This window comes from Nanorana parkeri, unplaced genomic scaffold, assembly GCF_000935625.1.
Source record: "Nanorana parkeri isolate BGI_ZX_2015 unplaced genomic scaffold, ASM93562v1 scaffold500, whole genome shotgun sequence".
In the NCBI taxonomy this organism is placed as follows: Eukaryota; Metazoa; Chordata; class Amphibia; order Anura; family Dicroglossidae; genus Nanorana; species Nanorana parkeri.
The window spans coordinates 1,011,154-1,037,544 of record NW_017306768.1 but is presented as its reverse complement, the minus strand read 5'-3'; the positions used below and the strand labels follow the sequence as shown (position 1 = coordinate 1,037,544).

Genomic DNA, 26,391 nt, shown 5'->3' with positions numbered 1-26,391 from the left:
CTCTAGGTGTGTTCTTTCAATTGATCTATAAGAAAAATGTGAACATGAAACACACCAGTAGGACAATGGAAAGTCTAAGAGACACAGCACAGCACACATGATCACAGTGAACACACTAGGCACACTGGCGCTTAGCCTTTGGCTGCCTGCTGCATGACGTCACACACACACATACACACAGACGAGAGGCCAACATTCATGAAGAGCCAGTGGGAAGCCGGGTGACGCCGACGCTCGCACACCCCCCGCTGCTGATTGGCTGAGCCGGGTCAGCGCCCAGCGACGTCACGGGCTCTGTGGCATGGTTATGTGTAAGCCAGGCGCTCCCGGTGAAGCGTGCAGTACAGAGGCCGAGCAGTCACCCCGGGTCACACTACAAGGAGAATGGCTGCCTCCAATAGAATCGCCCTGGGACCACTAGTTGGGGCCATCGATCAGGGGACAGGATCTACCCGCTTTCTGGTAAGTCCGATCCTCCGGCATCTGTATCAATCACAGGGATCAGCTATGTCATGACATTGGATGGTCCTGTATTGTGCGGAGCTGTCATTTATTGTATCGGAAGCCATATGCTACTATACAATCTCCTTTGGATCTAACACCGTGTGCTACAAAGACTTGTCTGCTTTAATTCTGATTGAATGGATTGTTTTATAAAGATTTGGTCATTGTACAGAGATTGTACGATCACGTTGTATAGTGTATGATCGGCTGTAGAGCTGTGTGGGATTTATTGTGGTCCATCTCTATTTGTCTATAGTGAAGTGACAGGTGGGTGTATCCAGTCTGCACATGGAGGTGCTTATTGTACCTGAGATTTGGTGTTTATTGCTGTACTGGTCGGGTGTGCTCTGCTCCAGTCTCTCTTTAGAAAACATTTTATACAGTAATGGCAAAGTGTAAATCCAGAGGGTGTCATCATTGTAGCAGGTTGTTTTGGGTTTGTCTGGTTTATGAACCTGCACGTTGCAGATGGGCATCTTTAGGTGCTTTGTATGTAGACGGGTAGTGGGTCTGTGAGGCAAACTCTGGCCCTCCAGCTGTTGTGGAACTACAAATCCCATGCGGCATTGCAAGATTCTCCCAGCCACAGGCAGGACTCCTGTAGACAGATATGTTATGGGATTTGTAGTTTCACCACACCTGGAGGGCCAGAGTTTGCCCACCCCTGAGTAGACATTGTTCTCGGGTTCCTCTCAGCTTGTTATACATATTTATACGGAAGACTCTAAACCAGTGCTGGTATAGATGACTGACATCAACAAAGGGCCACTCATAATCCCTGGAATTCACAAAGTGTATGGCAGTGCCTGTGACTTATTTATATACCTTTTCGGATAGGTACATCAATTTGCCATGCGTAGAAATGGTGGGGGGAGACATTGAGGCCGGAGTGTCCGTACCACAGACACCCCACCCTCAGTGCATGTCCAGCCTGTGGGCCGCACTGTGTCCTTGGTTGCTAGGATGCTGATGGCTGCATAGCGGCCTTGGTTACTATGATGCCATCAGCAACACAGTATTCTTGGTTGCTATGATGCTGTTGGCTGCACAGTGTCCTTGATTTTATGATGGTGTCAGCTGCACAGCATCATAGGTTGCTATGGTGCTGTGTGCCTCTACAGCGTCCATGCCAACCAGAAATACTGTGCAACTGACAGCTTCATAGCAACCAAGGATAATGTGCAGCCAAAAGCATCATAGCAACCAAGGATGCTTTGCTGTTGACAGCTCCCTAGAAACCAGTGCCAGGGAGTGTTACTCCAAAATGGCATTGGTCCTCTTAACCTCCATTTTCTTATTTCCGATCTGGTGGTAATGGTCTGGGCCATAGTGACATATTAGGAAACAGTTACAAACAAGAACGACTTGAATTTGTTGTACGTGATGGAATAGGCAAGAAAACTGTTGCAAGACTTACATGAATTTGGCACTACATTTCCTAAAACAAGAGTAACGTCAGAACTATGTCACAGAGGCTATATTGAATCACTGCCACTGTTTGGTACATGTAATTCTACAAACAAATGGTCAGAGACTGGAAATAGTGCAGGAAATAGTCAGAGGATGTGGGCATGCTAAATAATATGGTTGGAGACTGGGGGCATACTGCAGAAGACAGACGGAGGACATAGTACAAGTGATAGTCCCCTTAAAAAAAGATTTTGGAACCACATTTATTATTCCTTTCAAAAAGAGCAGAGTAAAGGATCAGAAAAAATGCAGAAATACTAAAAAGAAATGGTGAAATGGTAGAAAGCAGTTGATTGATTATTGTCCTTCACTGTCCCTGAGTAAGCACCTAGGCAAGGATAACCTTGGCTGTAGGTTGGACACCAGAACTCAACTTAGCAATGAATACATTATAAGAGTAAACCTGATTGGTAGTGTGTCAATTTTATGTATTATCATTTATTGATAGGGAACCTTTTCTGTGGGAAACGTGGAGGGAGCGATTGTGGAACCCTCATTCAGGGAATGTTAGTTACTTGACCATTGTGGTGTGTAACCCAGAGCACGTATAAAGATAAGGACTTCTGACTCTACACTGACTTCACTGACGTTCCAGGTCTGTGAATCGCAATGTATCAAAATCAAAGGCTCGGCATAACAGCCAGGGGCTATATCCCAGATCCTCTATTTATTCTGCTGTCTGTGTCCCATTGGGGATGTGCAGTTCGTGTGACAGCGTACAGCCGCATCCTCCCATAGGGAAGAACAGGCTGCTGCGTGTAAACACACGCAGCACCTGTCCCTCCCAGGAACGGCCCTATACGGGCGTGCACGCCACACGGACGTGTACGGCCCAACTTAACATAGTGTGAATGAGGCCTAAAGGATAATCTTTGTAAAAATAATAAACCGTGCAGTTAAGAAGAAGTAGTTAATAAAAATGAAGCAGCTTTTAAAAATCTTTAGTAATGGACCTGTCATACCTATAGGCCATTTGCAGCCTCACCAAAGTCACCTGAAAAACTGCCTATATTTTGCACATTTCTATTCCTCCCTTTTCAAGGATGAGCCAGCCATTGCATGATCATCTCCAACATCACAGGACTCGGACTGCGTATCTGCATAGGCTATTTTTTTCTTTATTTTTTATAGAAAGGTGAACTAACCCTTTAATAATAAGTGATTTGTCACATGTACCAGTAGTCCTTTGGTGACAGAAACAGCAAGCTGATTTGCTGATTTTTATAAATCGCTCACTTTATACCCATAGGTAGACATGGGTGTATTTTACTAAGCCTGTGTTGCCTCTCTATGGCTTTGCTCTTGCCTCTTATCTGGTTAAATGTTGATGAGTTTGCTGTTTGTTGAACCTGTGTGAAGGAAAGCTCTTGAGAACAAAGTGTGATCTTCAGGTATGGGAAGTCCCCATTGACGATTCGATCGTTCAGCACTTGAACATAGAGAGGTTTTGTTGATAAACACCTGCTGTGCATGTCATTGACTTTTTAATAGATGGCTCATTTATCTACTGTTTACTTCTGTAAGCATTGTGAAGGTTGCTGTGTCCAATCCTGAAGGTCATGTAGAGCTGAGGTGAAGCAGAGCGGAAATTTGGCCAGCAAAACATACTTTACTTGCAGGATGGTTATCATTGAACGATTGAAAGAGAGGTGTTCACCGACTTCCATATCATTAGGCTGCACTCTGTTACTAAGTTGCAGCAATTAAACAATTCAGCCTTCTCTCTGACAGATGGAAAAGAGTCCAAGAAATAAAGATTTACAATATCCATTTTATATGTCATTTTGTGTACTTTTTTTTACTAGTTCTGCAGAAGCTTGATATTTACTTTGAGGTAAGCTTCAACCAAGGCCACATTTTTTATTTATTTTTTTGTTTTGGATGGAGTTGACTAAGGTGTATACCTATTATTTACTGCCACCAGTGTCTCTGTAGGGGAAATATACCCCATAGAAACACAAGCTGTCTCTGGTGACCACGGTCTTAAGCATAGAAACTGAGGGGCAATCTCCACCATTAAAACAAATGCTGTCTCTTGTGACCATGGTCTTCAGCTTAGGAACTGAGGGGCAGTCTCCACCAATAAAAAACAAATGCTGCCTCTGTTGACCACGGTCTTCAGCATAGGAACTGAGGGAAAATTTCCCCCATAGAGACACTCTGTCTCTGGTGACCACAGTCTTCAGCTTAGAAATCTAGGGGAAATTTCCCCAATAGAGAAGCACGCTGTCCCTGGTGACCATGGGTTTCAGCATAGGAACTGAGGGGAGATTTCTGTGTTTACTTATAACAACAACATTCGAAATCCATATTCACTTTTACCCTACTGGGTTATATTTCTTAAATATCTGTTCTAAAGTGAAGCCATCATATTTCACTATTTAGAATAATGAAGCAGGGCTTCCACAGGTGACTGACTCTTATCCATTGCTAGCTAGTAATGAGGTACGTGTTTTATATATTTAGTGCTGTTTAATAAACAATTGCCATTGTTTTGCAAGTCATAGGGAACTTTTTTAAGTTCCAGCTGCTCTATAGATTGGATCTGGTTTCATCTGCCCAAGCTGTGAAGCGGTAATCATCGGGTGAGGAGAAGGATGACAAAGCAACTGTTTTAGATTCCACAACTTTGACCCGTGCTTTATTAAATCATGTGCTTTGTCAGCTTACTTCTCAGCAGAAATAAATCCTTGGTTGTTAAATATTTAAGGCTACTAGAATACTGAATGGTATCTTAATGGTAAAATCCACCTTTTCAAAAGATTAATACATGCCCACATCTTCCTAAAAGAAAACAAATTGAATTTATTATTTTTTTGCATTGGAGCCAGTAAAGCATTCATCAAGCGGATCGCAGGGGCAAAGCTCTGGCTCCAGCAGTTTTTTCCTCTCATCCCTGTCTGTACCGAGGTACCGCAATACAAGTCCACTGATTACATCCTCCAGCCCCACAACAGAAGGTCCGTACCTCGATATGGACCTGGGGCTGCGGAAACAGTCTGCAGGAGCCCGAGCATTGCACCCGCAATAAAGTGAATGCTTTACAGGCTCCAATGCAAAAAAATAAAAATATATATATATATGTTGTTTGTTTTGTTTTTTATATTAAGGTGGGTGCATTATTTTTTTTTGCAACAGTTAGATTATGCCTTTTACATATTATGGCCTTGCCTTCATTTGGTCCTTGACTCTCTGTAGGTGGGTCAGGATGAGTTTGTTACAAGGATAGCAGAAAGTTATTATACAAAGTAAATGCAGGTAAAGCTTCCAGGCCAGATGGCTTATACTCGGAGCCCTCAAAGAAGTAAGCTGAGTTCTTTCTAAGACGCTTTAGGAGAAAGATGATTGGCATGGTATCAGTTGACTGGTGTAAAGCAAATGTAAAAAAGGATTGAGGTCTTCACTCCTCATCATATAGATGGGATAGAAAATAAATTAATATAATTAATAGCCAGCATGCATTTAAAAAAGGTAGTTGTCAAACAAAGATGGATGTCTGTGAATGCACATGGGGAACCTGCCAGTAACACACTCCCTGTCCTTGAGGGACAGCGCTCACTTACTGCACAGGATCTATTGGGAAGCAGCGTTGTCATCTTAGGCTGCATTCCTGATTTAGACTACACACACCTCCCCATTGCATAAGAGAAGCTGTTCTGTAATTTACAGAAGATAGCTATGAAAAATTGATAACATATAACATTTCTGTAATTTTTATACAAGGGCATAGCTGAGATCTTTAGATCTTGACCATTGGGTTATATCATCACCTTTTAGCAGTAGGAAACTTGGCACAGAAACAAAGCACAGCCTAGAGGTAGCCCCTGCTGGGGGTCAACCCCCCATCTACTATAGTAAGCTCAGTTTTTTACCTAGTGTCAAGGTTTGAAAGGACCTCAGCTTCCTGCTGGGAATCTTAGTTCCCCTTCCTTTTGCAGGATAAGCAATTTTTTCTTCAGTCTTTGCAACCTTCAGTCAACTGCTGATCTAGGTAACAGGTTGGATAATATAGTTCCTCCAGCCTAGCCTGCAAGTGCATTCAATGACCTGCCTGCAGCCACGGCTGTGACAGCCCTATCTTGACACGTATGGCCAAGTGACCTGATTGCTCTGTGACAGTGTTGTGCCTGGCAGACAATGTCCCTAATCTGATGCAAGGTTACAGAAAGGGATCCTATTGGGATGTGCTAAGTATTAATCTTCCTCTCTGGGTAGCTTGAACTGGTCTATGGGTACCCCTTCCTCCTCTACACCACTGTGTTGTATGCCTAGGTAGTGCATTGTGCAGTACATTTTGAGCAGGGGGTACATATCACCTGTGGTCCTGACCAGCATGTCACAGTCTCCCAAGACAGGCAGATGGCATCCTGGTTCCAACCGGACGTAGCCCACCAACCCTAAAACTTTCTGATGACAGCATGGGGTTCCTCCTTTCCTGGACCTGTATGGGCATGGGACTATGGGGGCGCATGGTAGCCCTTTAGCAGGGCATAACTTACAGGGGCCTTGCAGCCTGTTTGGAGCTCCCACATGGTACCACCAGTCTTGGTATCCTTCCTGAATCTTCTTGGGTTTAGTTGTACTTTAAAATAATAATAATAAAACCTAATAATGAATGTCTCTTATTCACTCCCTTTTAGTGTGGTATATATACCATTAACAATAGTAGTAAAATAAGTAAAAAGTTAAAAAAGAAACCTATTAATCCTGCCAGCAATCTTCTAAACCTCCTGTGTATTCTGCTGCACTGTTCTGAGTTGGCATTTTTACTAGTTCTCTCTGTGAACTACAAAACGCATCCCCTCTGTTATGTAGATGAGAATATGGGAGGTGTTCTTTAATCCTAAAACACTTTCTGTTCTAATATAACAACATTGCTCCTCCATAGATACAGTACAGTGCGTGAGTAGTGTCACCCTAGAACAGGAAATATGTTACTGGCAGGATCACCAGGTAAAAATAAAGGAACAAAGCCTGAAAGAAGAAAACAAATGCAGCCACCATATCGAAGGACAGGAAAGCTGTCATAGACGACATTTTTATTCTCGAGTTTAGATGCCCTTTTAAGACTGCACCCGGAGACCTAGCTAATTGGAATGTAATTGATGTATCCCAAAGTAAACTATGAAAGAAGCACGCTGGAAATATTAGCTGCCTTGCTGTGGTGCTGACCCTATATATAGTATGTCTGAGTTAAAATGGCTAACATGGTTATTCACAAAAGGGTAAAGAGTTTGGAGAAGGCAGGAGAAGTGAACAATCTAGGACAACTTAGCTAAACAGGAAAGTGAGCTGAATTGGAGAATTTTTCCAAATCGGCTATGTTGCCCTAGATTGTTCACTTCTCCTGCCTTCTCCAAACTCTTCACCCTTTTGTGAATAACCCGGTATGTATTCCCCATAACTAGGTAACGTGTGCTTTCAGTACAAAGTCCTATAAAGAACCATGAAATGGGCACTGGCTGATACAATATAACAGCCAACAGGAGAGATTCAATGCTGAGGAGTGTGAACAAGACAAAGTCTTAATGCGTATGGCCAGCTGTCAGACTGCAAGATGAGCATCCTGCCCATTGTCATCAGATCAGCACTGTGTTGAACTTATTCTTTCCACTTGTCTTTCCCAGTTTGTGTGCTTGCACTTTGACCTAGTATGATAAGGTAGGTTGTGTATGTCTCTGCTTATTCTGCAGGTCTCAAGGTTATATCTAATTACAAACTAACATGACGTTCCAAATGTCACAATGCAGTGTTGAAACACACTTAAGCTTTTGGCAAGCGGAATATAAATCCAATTTGAACTTGTATCCTGGTGATAGTTTTACGTAATATTTATTTTATCATCACTTGAGCTGGAAGTCTTTTGAGAATAGTACACAGCTTACGAGAGGCTCTCAACAGCGAGTAACCAGCATTTCTTGTTTTTCTTTTTCTTGTATACCCAGCACAGCCACACTAGCCCCTAACTAGGGGACGTGACCATTGTCCCTTCACACTGCAGCCAGCACACACCTCCAGATGATAAATTATGGGTTAGGATGGGGACTTGTGGACAGGTTTAAGTTTCCAAATGATTATATACTTAAAGAAGTCTCAACTTTAGATTGTTTTTACATCTTAGTCACCTAACTACCACTGTGTGTGTGTGTGTGTGTGTGTGTGTGTGTGTGTGTGTATATATATATATATCGGCCGCCGAAACATATCGGCCGAAAACGACACTTTTCTGCAAAATGCTTTTTTTTGGCTGAAATAGCAGTGAATCCGTGATTTCTCCCCTCCCTGCTGGGTGCTACTCTGTGTCCCAACGGGGAGGAGATAAACTGTCACAGGAGGCCGAGCGTTGCGAGAGGAGAGTGCTGTGAACGGCCGGCGTCTCTCCTCCCCGTACCGCAGCCTCCTGTGACGGATCAGGAGAGCGGCGGTGAGGGCGGAGACAGCCTGCGCTGTCACAGGAGGCTGAGCTCTCCTTCCGCCCCGCCCAGCCTCCTTTGACAGCGTGTCAGAGAGGAGAGTGGGTACAAGCAGTCAGTGATCGCTGAGTGTTTGTAAATTATTGAGGACAGAGTATGTTTACTGTGTCCTCAATTATGAATGAATTGGAAGTGATCTACATCACCTCCTGTTCATTCATAATTGTGGTTATAGTAAACGTACTATATACACATGTTCTGAATGAACAGGAACGCTCAGTATAGAGGATCCCTGTTCATTTATAACAGAGGCTGCAGAAAAAGAGATTGAGGACTCTGTGTTCTCAATCCCTTTTTGTATTTTAAGAGGGAAATATCAGTGGTCTGTTATTTTCCTTTGTGCAGCAGAAACTGAGATCCGGGCAGTGAGAGCATGCACCCTCACCCCCATTACTGACCAAGCCTCTTGACAGTACCGATCTCACAGTCCCTGCACTTTTCTGACACAAAACAAGGTTCCCCATCTAGTGCCTGTGCTAATTCCTGTTTGAGTGTGTCCCCTCCCTATGCGCTCTTTTGCCGGGGAAAGTGCAGGGACAGTGAGACAAGAGGTGTCAATCAAGAGGTTATCTCCTTTGCAGAGTGTGATTGGGAATGGAAGGGGGGTTGGCGGCAAGCTGTCACCCACTGGTCTCAGGTCTGTAAACCTGTCGAGGTAGACTTTTCTGAAGGAGAGACAGCTTCATTTGTGACTAGTTATGTGGTTGATAAACATCCCCCTATGTAGTTTTGCATGGACTTCATTTATATAAGGAAGCTATAGTGGTTTTTAGTAATTTTTTTTTTATTTTATATTTATTTTCAGTTTTTATTAACTGTTATTTTTCTATCAATTTTATTTGCATTATAAAATCTATTTGACAAACATTTATTATTGTTATTATTATTATACAGGATTTATATAGCGCCAACAGTTTGCGCAGCGCTTAACATTGAATACATATAGCAAGAAAATTGTTTCCATGCTTTTGTGTATGCAGTGCATTTTTGTCTTATCTTAGGCTACATGCACACGGGCGTTTGGAGATTCCTGTGGCAAGAACCTAAAGATTCTTACGGCAGGAATCCCAGGTGGATCCAAATAGATGTGGCTGCTGTGCCCATTCAGGGTGACAGTGGCTGGATTTGTCCGTGGCTGTCTGCATGTAATCGTATATGAAACAATTACTTGCGCATTGGAAGAGATATTTGTTCCTGGACACACAAGTCTGCAGCTTGTCAATCAGCACCTGACGGCACCAAGTCCCTGCACACTGCTTTCTAGATTGACAGCATTGCTCCACCAGTGAAGGTAATGTTTGTTTACTTTATGAGCCTTGTGCATCCCACAGTAACTGGATTTGGTATTTGTTTAGTCTAATAAAGGAGCCTCCTATTTTTACCTTATGATTTTCTTAGTTCTCAGAGACAAAAACCGCTCCTGCAAAAGCTATGGGTGGTGGCAGCTGTTGTATTGTACAAAGCCCCCCACCTGCAGCTGATCACGAGTCTCATGGAGGAATTTGTGAGCCTTAAGGTGCCCATACACCTTACGATTTTTTAAAGAGGAACTTTACCCATATCGTTAAATAGGGATGCATGATACCAGTTATTCGGTATCGAGTACGAGTACCGATAATTTTTTTTTTATATTTGCCAAATACCAATACCGAAAGTCCCAATAAGGAAGCTGGGCGGCGTGTGATGACTCGCCACCCGGCTTCCTAGTTAGCAAGGAAGCTGGCTCCATGCTCCCTCGTCACCAGGTGATGAGGAAGCATGGAGACGGCTTTATGGCCAATTAGGAGGCTGGAGGGAGAGTAATGAGTCCTCTCTCGGCTCCCTGATTGGCCAGCTTCCTGACCAATCAGGAAACCGGGCGCCCGGCTCCCTGATTGGCCGGGAAGCCAGCTCCATGCTCAATCACCAAGTGGCTCCATGCTCCTTGATGACGAGGGAGCTTAGAGCCGGCTTCCCGGCCAATCAAGAAGCTGCGTGGCGTGTAATGACATGCCGCCCAGCTTCCTGATACCGGAAGTTCCGGTATTGGAATAAGTATCGAGAGTATTTGGTTGAGTACCCGTGCATCCCTACTTTAAAATAACAACAAAGGCACCTTTAGAAATGTTTAGGTATGACAATCTACAAACACATCTTTCTAGATAATTGCCAGCTTTTTATTCTTCACATACCTTATTTCTCTTTTCTTTCCCATTCTTCTGACAGTGGCCATTTTTACTAAGGGCAGATTACTAGATCTCCTTTTACTTCCTGGGTTCTGGCACATGTGACTAGGACATGTGACCATGCACATCTTCTCAGGGGAGGAAAATGCCTTTCCCTGAGATCTTGTGAGATTACAGATGAGATTTCCCACCAATGCTCTGCTGATGTAATCTTCCCAGGATGCAGTGCTTGGGCACATTACATAATTTGTGCCAGACTTGGACCAGGAAGTACCGTATTTTTCGCTCCATAAGACGCACCTTTTTCCCCCTCCTTTTGGGGGGAAAAAGGTCTTATGGAGCGAATCCCGACGCCCGAGACATGCAGTTTCGGGCGCCGGGCGAGTAGTAGGAGCCACTGCTCATTTAATACGAGTGATCTAACGAGATCACTCGTATTAAAGCCGAGCAGCAGTGGCGGCGATCGAGTTCAGCAGCAGGAGCCACTGCTCGTTTAATACGAGTGATCTAATGAGATCACTCGTATTAAAACCGAGCAGCGGCGACGATCGAGATAACCATAGAGCAGACGAAGAATAGACGTTCTTCGCCTGCTCTGTGTCATCACTGAGACCGTGGCGCTGTAATCACAGCGCCACCTGTCTCAGCGGTCACTAACTGCAGCTTCTGTCATAGAAGCTGTCACAGAAGCTACAGTCTCGAGTGCTCCATAAGGCGCGCCGGACCTCCCTGCGTCCTATGGTCCGGTGCGTCTTATGGACCGCAAAATACGGTAAATAAAAAATATGTGTGTTTAACTAATGAATGTAAGATGCTTTCATATCAGCATACAGAGGTGTATGCCGATGGTATTTTTAGGTGAAAAAGGGTAAAGGTCCACTTTAAGTAGTGTATACACGGGAAGAATTTCCACCAGTTCCTGAGGAACTGGCTGAAATTCACACAGTGGTTGGCATCCTTCATTCAGCTGATTGAAGGAGCTGACCCAGCCCCATTCACAAGTGTGAATGCAATCATACCGATACTCACCCTTCTCCTATTCTGCATAAAATACAGGTGGTTCTGCAGTATATGGGGAAGAACAGCTAATTGATAACTTCCTATGCTCTCTGCCTGTAGACTGTTATCAGCCCAAAAGATTTCTGACAAGATTAACAGGGGTTTTTTTTGTTTTCTTTCAATGGTATATATAACAGATTAAAAGGAACCAAAATAAGAGAAGTTCGTTGTTTGGGTTTACATATACTTCAAGAATGTTACAAATATGAATTTCCTTTTATATTCCTGTTTTGTCTCTTGCTCATACATTTCTTAATAGCCATGTGTTCAGCGTTGGGTGTTTGCACAATAGTGTATTTATTGTAATATATCCTCTCCGGTTAGTGTTCAGCGTTGGGTGTTTGCACAATAGTGTATTTATTCTAATATATCCCTTCATTCCTCTCCGGTTATTGTGGGTGAAGCCACTCTGTGCGTAATTTAATGTGTATTTCCACTGTTGCAGCCAAACAATAATACTTACCTTATATTTGTTAGTAACTTCTCATTCACATTGCATAGCTTAAATATAGAAAAATTGCTGCTTACCTTTTTTTACATGCTCCTTTTTAAAAAAAACTTCCAAAGTGAAAAATCCTACCTAGCTGTGTAATTTTTATGAGGGTGCTGGGGAGTTATGTTTGCCATATTTAACCCTGTATGTACTGTATTGGCAGATTCTGTTGTCAGTTGTAAACTAGACGTGCAGGACTGTCTGGCCTAACAAAGGGTTAAAGATCTCAATACTTGGGTGGTAGGTTGTATGTTAATGCAATCTAAAAAGAACTGTATTATTATACAATATATAGCGCCAACAGTTTGCACAGCACTTTATAATATAAGGAAGACATTACAGTTACAATACAATACAAGACAAGGTGATAAGGAGGGCCTTGCCCATGAGAGCTTACAATCTATTCTAAGTGAAAAAGCTGCCCATAGGGCCCTGTGTATAAGCCTGCTTCAAAGAAACCACTTGAAAGGTAAGCCACTTTTCTAAAATAATTTTTAGGTATGCTGTGTGAATGGGAACATACAGTGGGGGTTTCGCAAAGTCCACTACCAAGGTTGAAATACACTTATGGTAACATTAACCTGCCCGCCCCTCCTTGCACTCCAGAGCAAAACTTGGTACAGAGAACAACTTTTCTTTCAGAATAGAGCATGTGTTGTGCGTACAGCAATTAAAAAAATATTATGTGATTGAGAAACATGTAACACATATAGAATAGGTAGTATCCCAATTTGTCTGCAAAAGTAGAAATACACTTAAAGTGACATTTAAAGTCTAAATGTTTTTTCCCTCCCCCAATGTTAATGTTGGCACTTATCTTAAATGATCTCTCTTAATCCGATCTTCTTTCCTGATGTTTTCATCTGTCCCTCCAGCGCTGCTGCGGGGTCCGATTCAGCGCTGACTCCTCTATCCCTGCAGGCACTTCCGATCCCGCGGTGTCTGCATGTGGGTGCACGCGTCCATAGACTTACCTTGCGTCTCTGCTCGTCTCCCCTCCCCGAAAATCCAAACTGCGCATGCGCCCACCCCAAGATGCTTTGCGGCTGCCCGAGCAGTTTCAGATTCTCGAGCGGGAGCGCGCTGCGATAACTGGGTAAGTTTAAAGCGGGGTTTTTTTTTTGTTTTTTTAAAAAACATTTTGCATATTTCTACTGCTGGCTAGCAGTAGATGTAGGCAAAAAAAACCGGAGGGATTAGAACCCCTTTAAGTTCAAGAGGAGAGGGTTGTTGTGTGTTTTATTTATTTTTTTATTTTGTATCTGCTGTCCTTTTTAACCTTTTTGGTTTCAGGCTGTGTCACCCATTTGGACATCGTGTAGCCGGACTGTTTTTGCAATTTTGCATTTGCACATTACAGCCTTAAAGGAGAACTATGGGATGAGTAAAATACACTCACACCCATAGTTAGAGCCGACGTGTCACACATCAGCTCTATTGATCAAGAACTAATGGCTGCAACAGCTGGCTCTGGCTCTAGAGAGGCATGGCCAGCTGTCAATCAGGTAGCGGGTTGGACCTCAACAATATTGTTGATTCCTGTCTGCATATAGTGGGCAATAGCTCAATATTTACTTAAAACGCAGGATGTTTATAATTAAAAGATGGTGTTGATGATTTTGTATATCCTGTGACCGTTGTGCAAATATTTACAAGAACGATCTTTTCAGTAAAAATACACGAAACATTATAACACACTTTATCAAAACAAAATCTCTAAAATTCCTGCTATATATATATATATCTATCATCTCTATCTCTATCTCTATCTCTATCGAGTTACCAAATAATTGTACATTTTATGACCTCTTTTTATGACCATTAAAATAGCTGGTATGTAAAACAAGTGATGTATTGCGTCCTGAATTCTGTGACTTCATTTTCTGTGTCTGGGGCCATTTCAGTGGCCTGTTTTGGAGCAACCTGCAAGAGATGAGACAATTGTATCTAGTATCAGCCACTTCTAAATTCAGTATATTGCTTGTTATCTCGCTACTATGAATGATGCTTTCTTGGATGAGGCCTATAATCCTCTCCTGGCTGAGCACTTCAGTGTGAGTTTTCTGCTCATTTTGTTATTTAATCATATATTTTTTCTGCAGGCTGCAATCTGGGCTCCCTGCCAATAATCAGACCTGCCTATTGTATTTGATCAGTTGCGGAGCAAACAGCTAGGCCTTTTAAATGACACCAAGGTCTGCTATAATGGTGCACTAATGGTATCAATGCAGGTGCTATGGTGATATCCTGTTTGGCAATCCGCCTAAGAAAACAATAGCTATTTGTGGCTGCGTCCATTTTCTTCCTTGTAATACACCTGATGGGAATTGCCACGTGGAGCAAAAAATAAACTGATGAAGGGATTAATCATGCTCCCTTGAAGTAGTTTGTGGTTCACTTTGCTTTGTCCTTGCAACAACCTTGGTTGCATGGCTTTGTCTGGCTTTAATCATATTTACGTTACCATCTCAAATAAAGCATGCAGCAAGTGAAGGTAAACTCACAATCTACATATCTGTTCCATGTCAGGGACTCCGAAACTGTTGAAGCCATAGAGTTGGCAGCCAGGAAACTGGCATTTTCTCAAGGAGAGATCTGCATTGGCTGCCAGTGTGTTGCTCTCGGCACAGGCCTGTCACAAATCCTGGCAATTAAAACTGAGCTTGTGTTGGGAAACATGCATAGGGGAAGGCCACCTTTTGTGAAAACAGGATGACGAAATGCATTGGAAGTCCAGAGATATGTGAGCCTGTGCTTTTCCAGTAAATATTGACCTTGGCTCAATCCCTCTCCCTAATGCCCCTTTTTTAATATGAAAAAAAAATCCCTCACTGACCTATAGGGAGGTGCAGGAGGGATCAAGTCTTTGCACAACCTCTATAGGAAAACTACAGCATATACTGTATCTCTTGATCTATGGGTGGTTTAATGTAAATCTTTTTCACTGAAGAGAATTCTGCTTATGCAGTTTATATATTAATATGCTCAGTATAAATTGCCTGGGATCCCTACAAGTTTATTTTTAAAGCCAAACTCCACCTAATATTTTTTACATTGTTTTAGATAGAGCACATGCTAAGGTTAGAGCCTTGTGTTTTATTCCCATATGTATTCTACTAGGGAGATTTTCCAAAACAGGAAGCGCTATCAAATGTCTTCAACCCTATTTTTAGTAGAGTGGGGAAGGATTAGAATTTCTGAGCAAGGTTTTTTTTTTGCTCCCTGTGCCTTCCTGTCCCAGTGATATGTGCACCCCCATTTCTTGTATAGCTATTAAAGGGTTAGTTCACCTTTTTAAAAATGTTTTTTTTTTTTTTAAATACATTAAATAGCTCTTCCTTTTTATAAAATAATGCTTACTTTTATTAATGCTGCTCCCGTGGGCAAACCATTGGAGGGGTGGCCCCAGCTTCCCATGAATGAGCACTCAGCTAGGAGAATTTGGCTTTCTAACCATACATGTGCAGTCCACTTTCTAATGATCCTGCGTCTGACCTCGGCATTCTGCAAGTGATAGTTAGCCAAGCCCAGGTCTCCTAGCGAAGTGCTGAGTTATGAGGAGCTGAGGTTGCACATCAAATGGTTGGGCCATCCTGCCATGAGGTTGAGACAGAGAGAGGGAGCTCATAGGAGCAGCATTAATAAAAGTAAGTAACACTTTTAAAAGTGGAGTACAGTATTTGTTTTAATATTCATTTTAAGCTTTAATGTTAATAGATGTAAAAAAAAAAAATAACATTGCGGGCATGTTCACACTAGCCTGTCTGCTGGAACGCTGTGTTTCAGTGGACGGGCTAGAGGGTTGTGACAGTTCCAGTAGTGTGCCTTGTATCGGAGCTGTCGCGGTTGACATTTGTTTTTTCTTCAGCTTTTATGTGTAGTGTGTAATATGTACACTCCATCCAGGTCACCACACGGCAGTGAGTTGCTCTGCTCTGCAGTGACATGCAGTGCTCTGTGATCAAATGCATTGTGTTTGTATTTTATTGCAGTGCACCTGCCACTGCGTTATAATGTAATTGAAATATATAGCAAACCATTGTATTCTATGTGTGCTAGCCGTGGCCTGCGTTCATTTGGTGCGGTACACCGCACTAAAGGTGAACTAACCTTTTAATGTGGCAGGGAATAAGGCAAAAACTCCCTATTGTTCTCACAGGCAGATATAATACCTGACCAAAATGTTGTCTTCCCCAATCTGCTTGAAGCTAAACTATTTTGGCTGAGTTACGCTGTAATGTATAGAATGCAAAGAAATGTTGACACCCCCTGTCAGGTTTTTATTGTTCTCTGTGTGCCTGAAGGGGAATTGCACCTTCCGATTTGCTTGACTATAATAACACCAGAGAAAAATGCAGGAAAATTGGAATTTTATGCTCGTCACCTAAACAGCAATAGAGGGGATATCTTTAATTGAAGACCACCTGTTACGGTGACAATTGTCTAAGTGGAGAGCTTTCCTCTCACCTCCTGTTGTATCCCATGAAGCGGCATAACGTGAAGTGAAATCATCTGGGCACAGAACGTCATAAAAGAAAACTTCTTAGGCCTTGTTCACACCAAATGCAGACCAGATCCGGTCAGGTTTCTGCACACGCACGATGCGTTTTTGACGCGTTTTTGATGCTTTTTTTTTGCATGAAAAGCAGCTGCAGGCGTCAGTGAGCAAACAGGCAGTGTGATAAGGAGGAGTGGTGGGGGGAAGGGGGATGGATGGAATACTGCATTTGAGGAACTACTAGTATACAATGCCATTCACATTGAAGTACTCACCACAGCTCTCCTTATCTGTCAAGGACATATCCTTATATCCTGGGAAAACTCCCCCTGCTATCAAACTCCACTGGTCAGCCTTCTTTCTATTGTTCTTATATTGAAAGTGTCTGCTGTCATATAGCTCAGGGCACTGTTGAACCATACTTATGAATCTCTCTGGGTCACAAAACTGGTCCACCATTTTTCCTTTGCTCTCCAGCTCACAAGGTCACCTTTTCCAAAGACAGGAAGTGACAAAGGAAGATTAGGTCATGACAGATGACCATAGAGGTTTTTTTTCTTTATGGTTATTTTTTCCCATTGGGTTGCATTGCGTTGCGTTTTTGATGCATTTTTTATGCGTTTCAGAGCAGATCCAGAGCAGGTAAAATAGGGCTTGCCGCAGTTTTTTCACCTGCCCTGGATCTGGTCTGGATCCGCACGCTGCAATGTGAACTGGAGGTCAAAATACCATAGGAATACATTGGACGCAGTTTTGATCCGGTCTGCACCTGCTCTGGTCTGGATCTGCTCCGCGCTTGGTGTGAACAAGGCCTTAGCGTTTTAATTTTCAGGTTAAATGTAAGTCAGAAAATACCTCATTATGATCACTAGATGGAGCTAAGGAGTATAGGTTCCTGTGCTCCTCAGCTCCATCTAGTGGTATTTTCTGAATTTTACATTCGACTTGGAAAGAAAATATACTAAGAACATTTGTTTTTGCCTATTCGTACAAAGCAAATGTTCACAGACATTTGCAGGACAAATGGCTCTGCAAATTAGGACATAAGCAGACCTCTAAAGGGTCTAGACACACTGCAGCCTTGATTTGCTGGTTCTTAAGCAGTTCTGACCGTGTTCATAGGTGAGAGTATCAGTCCAAATTCTGCAGCATTTTGGCAGGCCTTTTAGACCTGAAGCTGCCTGTTTACTGTGGTTTGTCTAGAGCTACACACCACCATATGCAACACATATGGTGGATGTATGTGAACAAGAACTAAACAACTTCTATCTGACAAGACACACATTTAGGGGGTTATTCACAAAAGGGTGAAGAGTGTGTAGAAGGCAGGAGAAGTGAATAATCTAGGCCAAAAAAGCTGATTTGGAAAAAATCACCAATTCAGCTCACTTTCCAGTTCAGTCCTGTTCTCCTAGATTGTTCACTTCTCCTGCCTTCTCCAAACTCTTCACCCTTTTGTGAATAACCCCCTTAGTGTTGGTTTGTAGGTAATTCTTCACACTGAGAGGTATACAATGTTACTTTTACTATCTGAGACGAAGAAATCACAGTATAGTGTGACTTCTTCCTCTGCCCTTCATTACATTCTGCAGTACTGAGAAATCATGTCTTGCATTGTACAGGTCTTTAATGCCAAAACAGCTGAGCTGCTTAGTCATCATCAAGTGGAAATTAAACAGAAGTTTCCAAAAGAAGGGTGAGTCAATGTCACAAGTTATTAATTCCTGCCATGTTTTATTGCTGCCTGTTACCTACGTGCATGCTATGTACTCGGTTTCTTCAGAATATATTCACCTACTTTTATCTCTTTTTATATTGCTTTATAATCGGTCCTTTTTTTTTTTTTTAGTAGTGTTTTAATACTTGCATAACATCACACAGTAATGGTCACCCCAAACTAATACATCTGCTAAGACAGGAGAAGGTTAGTTATGCGTTGCAAGGATTAGTCTTCTGACCTTTTTTTAGGTTCAGATGAGCTCTGTTATCATCAGAGTTTGGACTTCTTGCTTGCAGTTGCTCTTTAAAGCCTAACTAAACATTCTTTATGTTTTACTGTTATACAAAAATCCCACTCTGGACCAGTCTATAATTGATAGCCCTTCACCCACTTCACACTAACAATCTTCTATGGATCTTGCCTAAAGATAGACAGGACATTCTTAACCCTATCACAGTCCATTATTTGAAAGTCTGGGACATCTTTAAAATATGGAAGATTGGCTTTAAGTCTGTCAAACAACAAAATCTAGCTCTCCAGGATAAATGCCATCAAGGTGAACTATAATTTGCTCTATTGAATGTACTTTGTGCCATCTTGAATAGTCAAATTTACTCCAGATTCTTCCCCACAGTGCTCCAGGGGCTGTGATGAAGTTGGCACCTTCCACCATATATGGCGGGCATACCCAGTGGTGCTTAAACCATGGTCTAGCACCTCTCAGATATTGAACAATATCCTTCAGTAATCTTTAGCAAAGATCTAATTTAAAGCTTTAATCCTTAAATGATCAGAGGGGCTCACACATGTTGAATTCAAACTTTTGAGGTTCATTCTCACAGCAACTAAGCAAGCCATAGCAAATGTATGGAAATCTAAACCTACAGGAGGTCAAATCAAGGATATCTTAAATAAAGCTTAACAAAAAGATGCAAAACAAAAAGACTGCTATACTGAATGAAAAAATGGCCTCCATTGAGAAGGTGTGGTCCCCATAAATTCAACATTATCCACCTTCAGATTGTGATCGCTGCCTACTAAACCTTTATACTCAACCCATCAAATAAACAAGTCTGCCCCGGCAGCTAAGACTGTCTCCCCAGCTGTAAAACTCCTGACCCTTTACCCCTTTCCCTTCTTCCCCAGCCACAAACCCCACACCCTTTCTTCTTTCTTTTTGCCCATCATAGAATGTGATAGCACACTCTTGAATTGCTCACTATAGCCTTTCATAAACTGAAACTTTATGCATATTCCATTGTACTGCTGTACATCCTGCGTATATAAAACTTCCATTCAAAATTTATGAGAAAATGTTTACATTTCTACGCCCATACTCCTGTGCATTTGTGTTGCATTCGGTTTTTTTCTTTTCACTTTACAGGTGGGTAGAGCAAGATCCAAAGGAAATTTTACAGTCGGTGTATGAATGCGTAGAAAAGACTTGTGAGAAACTAAATCAGCTGAGCATAGAAATCACTAATATCAAAGGTATTTAATAAAATATATAAATGAGCTGGTATGTCATGTTACATGGGAAGGGACAGAAAGTGAAATGCGCACTACTTCATCTGACCGCTGACTTTTAATACACAGGATCCATTGTTGTGTTCAGATTTAGAGTATGTATATTATGTTTTTATATTCTGTTGTTGTAATGCATTGTTTTTTTTTTTTTTAATAGCAATTGGCGTATGTAATCAAAGGGAAACAACTGTTGTGTGGGACAAAACAACCGGCGAACCTCTATATAATGCTATTGGTGAGTCTTTGAGCCTATTACAGTTTATTTTTGCTTTTTTTGAGAAAAAAACTGAATTGGGGGGATATCAAAGCCAAGAGTAGCTGTATAGTATAAACTAGCTGTTAATAGCCCCACGCAAGCAGTTGGCAGCCATAAGGCACCAGGTTCAGAAGGTGCAGAAAAGCATTTAGGTGATTAAATGGTGGTCCATTGTTTTAATGTGTAACAACTAGAGATGAACTTGGGCTTGGTGTTAACCAAGTTTGCCCAAGCCTGCTCAAAATCGTCACTCTCCCCTCATAGCTCAGTTAGTGGCAGCAGTTCCCTGCTTCTTTGTGACATATAATTGTGGGGTGGGGAATGTGCCTTTCCACAACTGATTGGGCTGGGAGGGGGGGTTGTTGATCACTGTTTTGAGCAGGCTTAGGTGAACTCTGGTGGATTGAGTTTACACCAAGCCCAGGCTCATCAATAGTAGCAACCCCTCAGTCACCAGGCTTCAGAGGCCAGTGACCTAACTGCTCCAAGATTGCTCCCGTGATGGACTTAATACAAATTGGTAAACCAAGCATGAGATTGTAGTCCATCACAGGGGCGAGCTTGGAGCAGTGGCTACTTTACAACACACACACAGGGACCATGGGGAACAAAAGTAGCCACCCTCCAGAAGGAAGGACATTGTCAGCATGAATTCAGAGATGATTTGAGAATATACAGCCAAGTGATAAACAAATAATATACAATTTTGATAATAGGTACTTGAATGCATCTTTAAAATGTAACTACTGAGTTTAGTGTCACTTTAAGCAGGGTTCACATCTTTCTGTTAAGAATCGCTTCAGGACTGATTTTAAATACCAAAATTAATTTTTATACATATTTTAAGGAAATATAAGGTCTTTTATCTGGTATACTGTTTAATTAAATAAAAACACTGCACTATTTATTTTATTTTCTATTTTTTTACTTTTAATAGTACAACTTTATCTAATGGTTTTCCACATTGACTTGTGAACCTACAATTAAAACAAATGATGAAGTGTGGTTCTGATAGTAAGAGGACTGTAGGTTTCAGCTTCATACTAGAATGATACAGTTTCATGAGCGAAATTGTCTGAAGAGGGACTTCCCATGATGACAACATAAACAATCAGAATATATTTATTACACATACTGTACTTGTGACCTGAAAGAGAAAATCTTTTTACAGTTGGCATGAAGAGCCGCTTTTGTTTGACACTTTCAATCAGTAGAACTTCCCCACAGAATTCTATGAGCAGTAGGCCTGGCATAGGACACAAACAGTACACATAAACTGCAGATAATCATGTGATGTTAATATGCTGACCGTTCCGCTTTGGAGGCTCATACATACAACAGCTGTATTCAGTGCAGCCTATGCTGTGTGAATAGCAATGCAGCAACAGAATAATCTTTTTGTGCCAGATTTGTAAAGAATCTTCTGTCTCTATCCAATACTAATGTTGTTTTTCAAGCCTTTTTCTGCTTCTTAAGTATGGAAGTAAAGTGTCAGTACATTGAACATAAACAATCAGTTAGTTTCAGTGAAAATACATCAGTTAACCAAGTGCAAAGGTTCACATTTAGATTACTAAGCAAAGTAAATTATCAACCTGCTATTTGTTTTAACAACCTTTCAGCTGAGAAACATAGCTAGTGGACACTTATGTCAATTATTAAACAAGTCATTTCTATTTAAAAAGTGATTTCTTATTTTAATGTAAAGAATAAAAAGCATTATCCTTTGGCTATCTTTTGGGGATAGGAAAATGGTCAGTACTTTTTTTATTTTTACCAATCAGTAAATGTTCTACAATTAGTCATTTATACAGTATGCTCATTTTAATGTCCTCTGTAGAATTTGTTTAGAGAATATAACTGGTTATAGGTAAACTGATTGTTGAGATAGGCTTGCAGTTTCATTTTAGTACTTTACCATGCTCGGTTAGGTGATCTGTCTTTTTAGTCGACTAGCAAAATATGCCCTTTCCAGAATGGGCACAGTTGGGGGTATTTCAAACTAGATGAAACTAGATGAAAACACGTGCAAAAAAGGTGCACAAAACATGCAGTTGAAAAAGTAGTGCAGGCTCTGAAGAAAACAGGGGCACATGTTAAAAGACAGATTTGCACATTAAAAAAAATGATCTAAGAGGCTAAAACTGTTGCAAGTGCTTTGATAAATTCCCCCCAGTATGTTCAGTAGAAGAGTTAAGAGAGTATGACAGTGGGCAACGTGTGGCGGGGAACAGTATGTGGATTTTGACAGTGGACACTATTTGTAGGTGATGAGTGAGGACGGTATGATCTTGGGCAACATGTGCAGGAGAGAAATGCATAGAGTATGACAGTGGACAATGTCTTCAGGGGGGAGTGAGCAGGGTATGATAGCGGGCAGTGTGTGCGGGGGAGCAGTGTGCAGAGTTTGACAGTTGGAAATACTTGTAGGTGATGAGTAAGAAGGGTATGCCAGTGGGCAGTATGTGCAGGGATGAAGTGTGCATGGTATGGAGTCTGCGTGGTATGACAGAGGGCAGTATGTGCAGGAGAGGAGTGCACAGTGTATGATCGTGCAGTATGTGCAGGGGAGATGTGCAGAGGGTATAAGAACAGGCAATGTGTGCACAGGGTATGATGCTGGAAAGTATAGGCAGGGGAGGAGTGCATAGGATATAGTAACAGGAAGTATATACAGGAGGGTCGTGTAGAGGGTATGATAGAGAGCAGTACAGAGTGCGTAGGAGGGTATGGCTGTATACAGTATGTACAGAAGAGAAATACATAGGGTAAAAGAAAGTACAATTAAACATTTGAGTCACAAATTGATCATAGCCAAATGACACAAAAGTGTGCTCCATATTCCACTTAATAACCAATAACAAAGCTAACCAGTTGTGAAGCAGCAGCATGGGAGCTGTGCACAGAGGGGTTTATAGAGGGTTATAGGTCAAAATCAGTATCTAGGAAATGGGCCCACTGAAACAGAAACCATATTCCAGATCAGTAGAGCTAGCATAAAGTGTATCCGCAGGACTGTGAAATTGGTGCACAGGAACTCAAAGTGTAGGAGTGGGTCAGTAGAACTGGTGACAATGGAAATTGAAAAGGGACACAAAAATAAGACTAGAACTAGAAGGTAATTATGGTTGAGACTGTGTCATTGAGACCAAGAGCAGTGTAGATAGCTTTAGGGACATGGAGCAGAAGGTTGTTGCTGGGCAATATTCGGGTAAATCACTTTTGCACCAGAAGCAGTAGATATGAGACTGATATTTCAAAAAGTGCATTGAATAAATGTGAGGGAATATCCCATTTGTGCTGCAGACTGCATGCTGAGGGGTTAATGCACATGCACTGAGGGTTTATCACACATGTACTAGGGATTGGCCACTCAGAGGTTAACACGCATACCCAGGAGATTGGATTATTTGTATTAAGTTTGTATTTGTATATTGCACCAATATCCACTGTGCCCTATAGGAAAAGCTTATATTTTTGCTTGATGATTTGAAGGTCAGTCTGCAGCCTTCTACAATTAGGGCACATTCACACCATATCCAGTGTGTTCTGGAACGGTTCCATGCCCAGAATGCATTGGATCGCATAAAGCAAGCCTCCACCCGTGTTCTGGTGCCATTCGTTCCACACAGACATACTATTTTTTGGGATCGCACTGCACTGAAACGCAGGACATTGCTGTACCACGTGTTCTGGTGGGTGCAATCGCACTATGGACAGGAGGCGTGTCTGCAGTGCTATGACATGAGTGGCACCACTCCCGCCCCTGAACATAGGAGGCTTGCTTTATGAGATCCAGTGCGTTTTAGGCAGGGAACCGTGCCGGAACGCACTCTATATGGTGTGGCCCGTAAAACTTATATTTCCATCCAAAACTTTTTTTTTTTTTTTTGGATAGAGTGGAGAAAGCTTAGAATCTTTTTTTACTTCTACATGGGATTCTGCTGGAAAGATTTACTCTCAAGGACACAAACAGAAGTGAAATTGCTTATTGTTTTAGTAGACTAGCAGAAGGCCAGAACTTTTTCTGTTTTTCATTGTCTGTGTTCCAGACAACTACAAAGCAGCAATGCCAACATGAAAGCCAACTTGCACTGTATGTGTCTGATGACAATATTTTATGTGAATGTATATATCCATCTCAGTATTTGCTAACAAGGATAAAATGATTTTATTATTATTGTTTTTTCCAGTGTGGCTTGACCTGAGGACCCAGTCAACTGTTGAGAGATTATTAAAGAAAATTCCAGGAAGGAACAAGAATTTTTTTAAGGTAGACAGCATTTAACAAAAGTCATTGGGGGGAATTTATCTAAACTAGAGCACACAAAATCTGGAGCAGATTCGCACTTCAGCCAATCAGCTTATTTCTCTCATTTTCAAATCTTACCTGGGCAAACCTGAAGAGAGATGCTGATTGGTTGCTGTGGGCAACTGCTCCATATTCTGTTTGCTCTAATAATTTATACTGTACAGCAGGGCTCAACATTTCCACTCGCCTGCTCGCATTTGGCGAGTAGACCTCACTGCTTTTTCGTTATGCAATGGTTGTAAGGTCATTAAAATTTTGTACGATCTGCCCATCTTGGACAGGCAGATCGTACTTGCGATCATCGCAAGCCCTCCCTGCTGAGGGGTAGGCTTCCGATGATTGCAGTACAGAGTGGGCAGTGTGCGCTTGCGCACACCGGCCCGTGCTGCATTCATCTTCCGACCACGCCACCGACCCGCCAAAAATCGTACGTTTTTCGGCAGGTTTTCCAGCGTGCTCGGAAGATGAAAGACCTTACAGTAGAAGCGGTCGCACGCTGCCCATACACCTGCCGATTATCGTACGATCACCCACAACTATCGTACGATCGGCAGGTGTATGAACACCTTTAGTGTATGTAGGGCTGCAGCTAACGATTATTTTCATAATCGATTAGTTAGCCGATTATTAAGTTCGATTAATCGGATAAAAAAAAGGCTCCAGTGATGGACTACTAGTTTCTATTGAGATTGTAGTCCATCACGGGAGCAAGCTTGGCGCGGTAGAAGCAATAGTACAACATTATACTATAATGTACTATTGCTGGGATTTGTAGTCCTTCATAGCTGGTGGTATTCTCCATTGCGCTGTATAATGATTATACTGCACAATGCAGATTACCACTGACCAGTTATAGAGGAACTACAAATCCCAGCAATAATACATTATACAGCGCGATGGAGAATACCACCAGCTATAGAGGAACAACAAATCCCAGCAATAATACATTATACAGGGTGTTTAATATATTATTGCTGGGATTTGTTGTTCCTCTATAGCTGCTGGTGTTCTACAGTGTGCCGCTTTTTTTTTTTTAAAACAGGAAACATTAAAACAGGTCCCCCTTACCTGTTTCTGAACCCTTGTAAGTCGCTGCGGCGGCGTGCTCTGCGGGCGTGTGTCCGGCGGCCGTGTGCGCGGTGGGCATGGCGTCCGCAGCGTGCATAACGTAACTCGTGTATTGAGCTGCGAACAGGCGGGCGTGAGCGGGAAATTAAAATTTTAGCCGACGAATCGACGATGGAAAACGCTGACAACATTTACCATCGTCGATTTTTATCGATTTAATCTAATTGTTGCAGCTCTACAGAATACCAATGTATAATACACCGGCACACTACAGAACATTAGCAGCTATAAAGGAACAACAAATCCCAGCAATAATACATTATACAGGCTGTTTAATGTATTATTGCAGTGATTTGGTGTTCCTCTATAGCTACTAATGTTCTGCAGTGTGCCCCTTTAAAAAAAATAAAAAACACACAGGAAACATTACAAAGCTCCTGGCCGATCTCGACTTACCTTGAATGACGGTGTTGTCGGCGGGCAGCAGCGAGTCGGGAAGCGTGGGCGTGGCGTAAGCGGGGATACCAGCGTAGGCGCGAGCAGCTTAACTGACGTGGGTGTGGCGTAAGCGGCGGGCGTAAGCAGCGGGCGTGAGCGGGGTGCAGCGGCGAGCGGGAAATTTGAATTTTAGCCGACGAATCGACGATGGAAAACGTTGACAACGTTTTCCATCGTCGATCTTAATCGAATAATTGTTGCAGCTCTAAGTGTATGTGTATATTAGGCCCGATTCACACCTACAGTATATTTCTGGTTTGATTAGAGATTCCTGTGTCAGGAACTTGCATTTTCCTGCAGCAGGAATCCCTCATCTGCCGTTTACAAGCCTGCTGGATACAGTTCTGG

At 42.1% G+C, this 26,391-nt stretch overlaps 1 protein-coding gene across 3 annotated transcripts in view; it reads left to right on the top strand.

The window, feature by feature from the left end:
- The first annotated feature begins 295 nt into the window (after nucleotides 1-295).
- The window catches only part of GK (glycerol kinase), a 69,505-nt gene continuing 43,409 nt past the window's right edge, over nucleotides 296-26,391 (top strand). For all 3 annotated transcript variants that reach the window (XM_018561116.1, XM_018561117.1, XM_018561115.1), the window contains exons 1-5: nucleotides 296-462; nucleotides 18,285-18,358; nucleotides 19,767-19,873; nucleotides 20,067-20,144; nucleotides 24,359-24,438. In XM_018561116.1, the coding sequence (XP_018416618.1) occupies nucleotides 385-462; nucleotides 18,285-18,358; nucleotides 19,767-19,873; nucleotides 20,067-20,144; nucleotides 24,359-24,438 (417 nt within the window). In that variant the 5' untranslated portion in view covers nucleotides 296-384. The remainder of the gene's footprint in view (nucleotides 463-18,284; nucleotides 18,359-19,766; nucleotides 19,874-20,066; nucleotides 20,145-24,358; nucleotides 24,439-26,391) is intronic.